Genomic DNA, 8,358 nt, shown 5'->3' with positions numbered 1-8,358 from the left:
ACCGGCGCATGCACGCAAGCATGCACGCTGAGCACACACACACACACACACATAGGGGAGGGTGGGGCAGGTAGGGTCAAAAAAATCCTTTTTCACTCTCATTCAAAGATTAACCAGTGAAAACATTTCAAACAACTTTTTAAGAAAACTTTAATCCTTTTGCAATACAATAATTCAACATTCGAAAATAAATCGTTCTAATCATGAGAGATAAACGATAAATAAAAAGGTCACCAAAAATACCCAACCTGCCCCACCACGGGGCAGGTTGGGTACCCCTGTGGGGAAGGTTGGGTCAACTTGAGAAAAACAGCTATTATCCTGCCAAAATAAAGGTAAATTAATAAATTGACTAGCTGAACGATACCACAATTAACCCGTGTATATAATTGAGATATGAAAACAACCAACCAAACAAAGAAGAACAAGAAAATTGCCAATAGTAACAACTTACCAAAAACAAACACGAAGCAAAAAATAATATTAAAAAACATCAATGGAAAATAACATAACTTCGCATGTCTGTGCGTGTTGTTATTAAAAACATAACTGAAATAAGAGGTCAGGGTTGAATACAAATGGTGCCGTTGCTGTTGCAATAAACAAAACCTGTCATTCTGTAACACAAACAATATTTATAACTCATACACATGAAATACACGCACCCATCAACACACAATCGCGCGCGTACATACAAACAAATTCACCTATGATTCATATTTCATGCAATAACAAATTTATCCTACATACGTGAGAGAGACACTCGTGAGATAATAATCGTTCAAATCACACGTGTGTATATCATGTAAATGAGGTCATGTCAAGCAAGTCTGGCAGGGACCTGTTTTTCCACTGCTTACAGGGCTGAATATTGGCGGTCGCCCGATCGCCCCCGGCGGGTTCAAATCGCGTCGGGCGGGTTCGAAATTCTGCTGAAATCGCCCGCCGTGCGGGTTCAAATTTCGCTGAAGCACAAAGTCGTCTGTCACTTCTCTACTGCCCCCTCATCCCCCCCCCCCCCCCCCCCCCACTTTGAGAAGGACTCAGGACTACCACCAATCAAGGCCAGACACAGTGGCTAGACAGCTACCCCTCTCCGCCTCACTTGACCGTGTCACCACCCCTCCAGTGCCACGAGCCGCTGGCGATTGCATCAGCAGTCAAAATAGCTACTACCCCCCCTCCCTCCCCCCTCTTTGCGCTATTCACTTCAACCCCTCTCTTATCTTATTCTGCGCTGACCAATCCTTCAGAGACTTTCCTCTCATATAAAAACTCGGTCATTGACCCCGGGTAAGAAGGTCAGTGTCTGGACAGGCAGCTGTGTTCAGATTGCAAGTACCGATCATTGACCCAGGTCTCAAGGCCAACCAGCTTTTACAATGCCTCGACTGCAGGACATTTTCAGTTAAATACACGTAAGTAAAATATGTAGGATAAACAGAATACTACATGGCTTTCGCTCGCAGTTCAATATTAAATTAAAAAAACTCGTGTAAATCTGGTACGACACAGCAAGCCATGTAGTATTCTCTATATGTAAAGAAGGGGCAGGTTGGGTAATGACGGGGCAGGTCGAGTCACTGACCCAACCTGCCCATACCCTACCTGCCCCGCACAGGGTGCACAAAGAAATCGGTCTGTTACGTTTCGATTCAATTTAAATACGAATTTAAACAGCACAATTCACTTCTAAAATGAATCAGGTGTGTATACTAAAGATATCATCCATGAGCACCCTGTTAATCCACGTATAGAACAAAAAGTATGAGAGTCAAAAAAGTCACTTACTGTCAAATTTCATGGTGAAACCACCGGATCCATACTTGCACATCACTACCATTCAAACAAATTGGCGATAGGGACGCACTGGGACATTCAAAAACATAGATCGGAAACGAAACGGGAATATCTTTTCAATTGTGAGAGTTATTCAAGGTGACCCAACCTGCCCCTGACCCTACCTGCCCCACCCTCCCCTACACACACACACACACACATACACACACACACACACACACACACACACACACACACATAGGCTACATAAGTTATGTTCGCTGCGAACGGTCGTGTTAAGCCTACATGACTTTCTAGAATGAATACCCGCTTCGCCGGGTACGGCTTCGCCGGGAAGAAGCCTAGCCGACTGATACCCGGCTTCGCCGGGAAGAAGTAGAGGAATACCCGGCTTCGCCGGGATGAAAGCGTTGTGGACAGTGACCTTCTAAAAATAGTAACGGGAATATCCGGCTTCGGATATCCGGATAAATATGAGACAAAAGGCGATACAGTATGCTCCCCGTGGAAGAAATCGTCTGTCACACGACCAAGTCGGAATAGCAGGTAGGCCTACTGACCCTATGCTCCCCGGCGTTCACATCGTATCAGTTTGGAAAGCAAACTCAAATAGCCGATTAATTTCAAGTGTGACAGACATACTATTGGCTGCTCAGCACCGAAATGCATTGAAAGGCGCTGATTTCGTTCCATGAAAAGATTTCAAACGGTTTTGGAGAGTTTTCTGGTAAAAAGCCTGATTAACTGAAAATAGCCCTCACGTGATTTCATGTGTACAAAATGGCTGATGGCACACGTTGATGTGTGCAAAGTGATGACAGCAGTGGGGAACAACGTTTCAGTTATAGGTGTATTCCTGATCCCTTTTAACCCTAAAGTTTCCGTTTTAGTCAGGTCAAATATTTGTTTATTGTAAGGGCTTAGAAATGGGAGACGACTGCCTAGCAAGACAGGTGAGATTGGTATTTCACTACTTTGTGCCGAAAATCGGAAGATCTCTCTCTCTCTCTCTCTCTCTCTCTCTCTCTCTCTCTCTCTCTCTCTCTCTCTCTCTCTCTCAAAGTCATGTAGCCTAGTAGGATTTGATTTGATTTGATTTGATCTCTCTCTCTCTTAACCCGAAGAAAACCAAATATTTGATGATAATAACTAGACAAAAACGCCAGAATAGTACCTCAAAAGGTCCCGATTTAATGACTGATGGCAAAATAGTTGAAAAAGTCGACCATGAAAGGTGTTGGGTACGGTGTGTATATCGATACAACCTGTCTTGGCCATAAAAATTGTCATTGTCTCTCTGTGTCCTGTCATTTTCAAATGATGTTTGGTGTCAGCTACCAACGTCCAATGACTCAGTCAATGTTTTCTCCCATTTGAAATATATATATCACTAGATGAATACCCGCTTCGCCGGGTACCGGCTTCGCCGGGAAGAAGTAGAGCCTGGGACCCGGCTTTGCCGGGTGTACGCCGGCTTTGCCGGCGCACCACACGGAGGAAGGGAGACAAACGCGGCTGAAAACACTGGAGAAGATAAGGAAGAGTTACTGGGAATGGATCGAGAGAAAAACCAAAATCGCTTCAGCGCTGCGCGCGAAAAACCAAAATCGGTTCAGCGCTGCGCGCTGAGAGCACGTGGTGAAATATCTCATCGACCAGATTTTGTGCATGGTGTATCTGAATATGGACACCAAATTTGAAGCAGATCCATCGAGAACTTTGGCCGTGCATGGCGAACAATCACACACACACACACACACACACACACACACAGACACTAGTCGTATATATATATGATGCTGTTGTAACTTTCCTTCAGACGCTTCTCAAAGATTTTCAGAGCCAAATAATTATATGCTTGACATTAATCAGATGTTGGGTTCCTTTTAATTTTTTGACTTATTACATTTAGTCAAGTTATGACTAAATGTTTTAACATCGAGGGGGGAATCGAGACGAGGGTCGTGGTGTATGTGCGTGTGTCTGTGTGTGTGTGTGTGTGTGTGTAGAGCGATTCAGACTAAACTACTGGACCGATCTTTATGAAATTTGACATGAGAGTTCCTGGGTATGAAATCCCCGAACATTTTTTTCATTTTTTTGATAAATGTCTTTGATGACGTCATATCCGGCTTTTCGTGAAAGTTGAGGCGGCACTGTCACGCCCTCATTTTTCAACCAAATTGGTTGAAATTTTGGTCAAGTAATCTTCGACGAAGCCCGGACTTCGGTCTTGCATTTCAGCTTGGTGGCTTAAAAATTAATTAATGACTTTGGTCATTAAAAATCTGAAAATTGTAAAAAAAAAATAAAAATTTATAAAACGATCCAAATTTACGTTCATCTTATTCTCCATCATATTCTGATTCCAAAAACATATAAATATGTTATATTTGGATTAAAAACAAGCTCTGAAAATTAAATATATAAAAATTATTATCAAAATTAAATTGTCGAAATCAATTTAAAAACACTTTCATCTTATTCCTTGTCGGTTCCTGATTCCAAAAACATATAGATATGATATGTTTGGATTAAAAACACGCTCAGAAAGTTAAAACAAAGAGAGGTACAGAAAAGCGTGCTATCCTTCTTAGCGCAACTACTACCCCGCTCTTCTTGTCAATTTCACTGCCTTTGCCATGAGCGGTGGACTGACGATGCTACGAGTATACGGTCTTGCTGAAAAATGGCATTGCGTTCAGTTTCATTCTGTGAGTTCGACAGCTACTTGACTAAATGTTGTATTTTCGCCTTACGCGACTTGTCTCTGTTTAATTTGTCAGATAAACTGTGATTGTTACAATAAATTTATGTTGCCATTGTCATGCAGTTTTTCTAGCAATATCCTCATGTTGCGTTCATCATCACACTGGCTGAACCTCAAATATGCTAGCTTGTTTATTTTTTGTGTGCAACATCACTTCCTCGTGGCGAACTAGGAGCTATATATATGTATATATAAATATAAATATAAATCCTTGTATCATTGTATGCATTTTGTTCCTGTCAAGCATTTTTATTTTTTTTTATTTTTAATGTGACATTTGAATTAAAGCAGTGATTTTTCTTCTGCTTTTGCTGCAGGCAGATGAGATTGAGGCTCTCTCTGCAATATATGGTGATGAGTGGTGTGCCGTCGATGAGGAATCTCGCATCTTCTGCATCCGTATTTCGGACAACACAGACAGCCCAAACTGGACTCTGAGCCTTCAGGTCTTTATACTGCGGTGTGTGTGTGTGTGTGTGTGTGTGTGTGTGTGTGTGTGTGTGTGTGTGTGTGTGTGTGTGTGGGTGAGTGAATAATAAGAATAAGAATACTTTATTATCTCATAGAAAAATTCAGGCGTGGTACATAACAATAATACAAACAGGACATTGTTTTTACATGAGACATATAGCACTATATAACAGGGCAGGTTATAAACACACCTCCGACATACCTCTCTGGCCATTCCTTGCATTGTGCTTACGCATTCAGTCATGAACACATCCATGTGTGTGTGTGTGTGGTGTACTCACTGTGTGTGTGTGTCTGTGTGTGTGTGACGGTGTGTGTAGTTGTCTTCATCTATTTTGGGTGGAAATGGAATGTGGTTTGAAGAGATGTTTGACACAGAATGGATTCTATTCCCCTTTACCCAAACCTTTCCAAACTTTTTAGCCATAATTCAGCGGCTGGAAACACAAAAGAAACCATTGCTTTTAAGGTGTATGTGTTTGTGAGGTGTTTTCCTTTGCTAGTTTGTTTTACCCAACCTTCTTCATGTCTTTTCTCATGAGCTCTCAAGCACACACACACATGTATGCAAACACACCCACACACGCAAACACACACACACACACACACACACTGCATGCATTGGAAATTAAAGGGACACATCCATATCAGATACATGTATTATTATATATATATATGTAGTCGTTATCAAAGATGTATAAGTGATGATTCAGATCATGGAGTTATGATAACATTAGACCCCACCCCCCTTTTTTTTAACTTGACAAATCTGAGAAAGCAAGGTGTTAAAAGGGGGTAAGTCTTAATTAAAAAAAGGTTTCCACTGTATATAACTGTAAAATAGTTTACAACAGTAAATGCTCTGATGACAGAAATGATTATGCTGAGATTTAAGGATTTATGTCATCTTACTTTGAATTCTTTTTTTTCTATTTTTTTTTTTTTTATAGATTCATTTACCTGAAGATTATCCTCTGCAAGCACCACCAATGTTCCAGATCAAGTGAGTACATTATAAAAAAAAAAATATTAAAAAAAAAACCCATCCTATTTGGTATCCTTTGTCTCATGTTAAAGGGATTTCATGTAATAGCTCTTACTTTTTGACAGTAGACACTTTGTTGTGCAGGAAATTGCATGAATCCTTGTGCTTAGATACCATTTTCTAACTTAAATTTTAACGAATATTATGAATTATTAAATAAAATCAAGATTTGGTCAAAATTTCCTATCCGTCAAATTGTAAATAAGAGACAACATGAAAGTTTCTAAGTAAGTTTGCAGTTATGAATTGTAGGCAAATCTGATCTACCAAATCAGAGCTTCATTTTTAGAATAATCCGTTATATTGTTTTTCAGTGCCCCATGGTTGCGTGGAGCTGAACGCGCACATCTGGAAGACCGCCTTTCAGAGATTTACTGGTATGTTCTTTGAATGCTACATTGTTCAAAGATTACTGGAACAGATATGGTATCTTCTTTTATGTTGTAATTTTTATTTAAGCTGTGTCAGTTTATCATTCTCCCATCACATAGATTGAAATGTGTGATTGCAGTTGCAGACAAATGAACTATTACAGTCCCTTTGTGCATATTTGTTAAGCTAGTGATATAGAAACAAAAAGTAAGATGCATGTGGTTAATTGTGCTGTTTTGGTGATTTCAGTGAAAATCTTGGAGAAGATCTGATTTACCTTTGGGTTGAGGCAATACGAGAACACTTGCAAAACAAGGCTGGACACAGCTCAGGTGGTACGTTAACTTGCTTCAGGGGATTTAGTGTGTGTTCATATGTGTGCGTGCGTGCGTGCATGTCTGTATGTGTGTGCATGAGCCCATTTCCCTACCTGTGTGCATTCCACACTCTCTGTACTTGCTTACATTCTTCTGTGTCTGTATACGCATGTTTTAAATATGTGTGCCAAGCCTGAATTTTTTTTTTTAAATTTTGGGGGTGGGGGCAGTTATTAGTACCGTGCTCATTGCTCTTTCTCGTAATTATAAGACCTTTATTTTTGGGGTACCCTATGTGCTTGAATGCTAACACATTTTAAATTTGGCTTCATGCAGGTATGGTATTCTGCCATGTTACCAATATAAACCATTTATTTTTTGAAGCACTGAATGTATTTTGATAAATTATTGTTATGTTTTACTTTCTGCAGGTGACCACAGTGAAACACAAAGTAAAGCACCAGTGCAGTCTACAGAAGACGATGATGGGGATGATGGGTTTGATCTGGCTCTTTTGGAAGGAGAGGTTCTGTCCTCACTGCGTGCAATGGATATTAAATCAGAACAAGGTATTTGTTTTTGTGCAAATGTAAGCATTAGCACAAAGTTGTTGGTAAACATAGGAGTTTATCATAAGCTGCTAGTGACTAGTGACTACTTTTTAATCAATAGTTGTCACTGCTGTCCTGTAAATGCTTTTTGCTTGTGGATGATCTAAAAATCTGCTGTAAAGGATGAAATTATGATACTGCATTAATGCTGGCTTATAATGCAATTACACATATAATACTTTTCATTGTTGACAATGTGAATTTGATTCTCAGGAATTAAAAATCAGTTTGTTTTTCTTTTCCTGAACCAAAAAAATGGTAGCGCATTGAATTTAATGTGCAGAGTATAAAGAAAAATCACATTTGCAGAATATGAGTGCCCTCAAATTCGTCACGGAGATACTTTAACTGACAGAAGAAGCACATTCCAGCCACACGTGGCACCTGTTTTCTTCAAAGAGCAGGTGAGTTTTTCTTCTCTTTTGTCTTACTCAGACATTGCACATTTGCAACCAAGAACGCACGGAATAGAAATACATGTAAAGAAAGACAAATTCTTGAATAAGTGATGATAAATTATGAAACCGAACGTCTTTGTCAGTCATTTGGTCATGCCAGAAGTCATATTGAAATGTTCCAAACCTTTCTAATGCACGGAAATTTGTTTGGTGGGTGAGAATTGGGAATAAGGGGGTAGACAGAAGAAAAAAAAATGGTGTCTTTTTGAGAAATCTTGGAGCATGAAACATCGAATCAGGTTGAACATTAAATACTAAACTCTCCGAGACATTCCGAATGCAGAAGAAGTCTCTGTTGTGAGATGATCCAAGCCTAGATATGATTTGCCTTTTTGTGTCTTCAGCTGCAAAATTTATCTGGACACTTCATATTCTCTTCTTGTTCAAAGAGCTTTGGTTGGCGAGGGTCTGAATGTGATTACTTCCCTTTGAACATATGCTCACACGGAGGTGTGTCTGCTGCATTCTGTATCAGTAACAGCTAACTAGTGTAGTGTACAATACACAGTGAGCT

The 8,358-nt window shown here is 39.9% G+C and overlaps 1 protein-coding gene across 1 annotated transcript in view; it reads left to right on the top strand.

Moving 5' to 3' along the window:
* The first annotated feature begins 2,450 nt into the window (after window positions 1-2,450).
* LOC138950465 (protein IMPACT-B-like) overlaps window positions 2,451-8,358 on the top strand; it is a 35,021-nt gene continuing 29,113 nt past the window's right edge. The window contains exons 1-7 of the mRNA XM_070322198.1: window positions 2,451-2,753; window positions 4,888-5,016; window positions 5,992-6,044; window positions 6,401-6,463; window positions 6,708-6,793; window positions 7,207-7,344; window positions 7,696-7,790. Of these exons, the coding sequence (XP_070178299.1) occupies window positions 2,727-2,753; window positions 4,888-5,016; window positions 5,992-6,044; window positions 6,401-6,463; window positions 6,708-6,793; window positions 7,207-7,344; window positions 7,696-7,790 (591 nt within the window). The 5' untranslated portion in view covers window positions 2,451-2,726. The remainder of the gene's footprint in view (window positions 2,754-4,887; window positions 5,017-5,991; window positions 6,045-6,400; window positions 6,464-6,707; window positions 6,794-7,206; window positions 7,345-7,695; window positions 7,791-8,358) is intronic.

Source organism: Littorina saxatilis, linkage group LG1, assembly GCF_037325665.1.
Source record: "Littorina saxatilis isolate snail1 linkage group LG1, US_GU_Lsax_2.0, whole genome shotgun sequence".
In the NCBI taxonomy this organism is placed as follows: domain Eukaryota; kingdom Metazoa; phylum Mollusca; class Gastropoda; order Littorinimorpha; family Littorinidae; genus Littorina; species Littorina saxatilis.
This window is presented reverse-complemented; position numbering and strand designations above follow the sequence as displayed.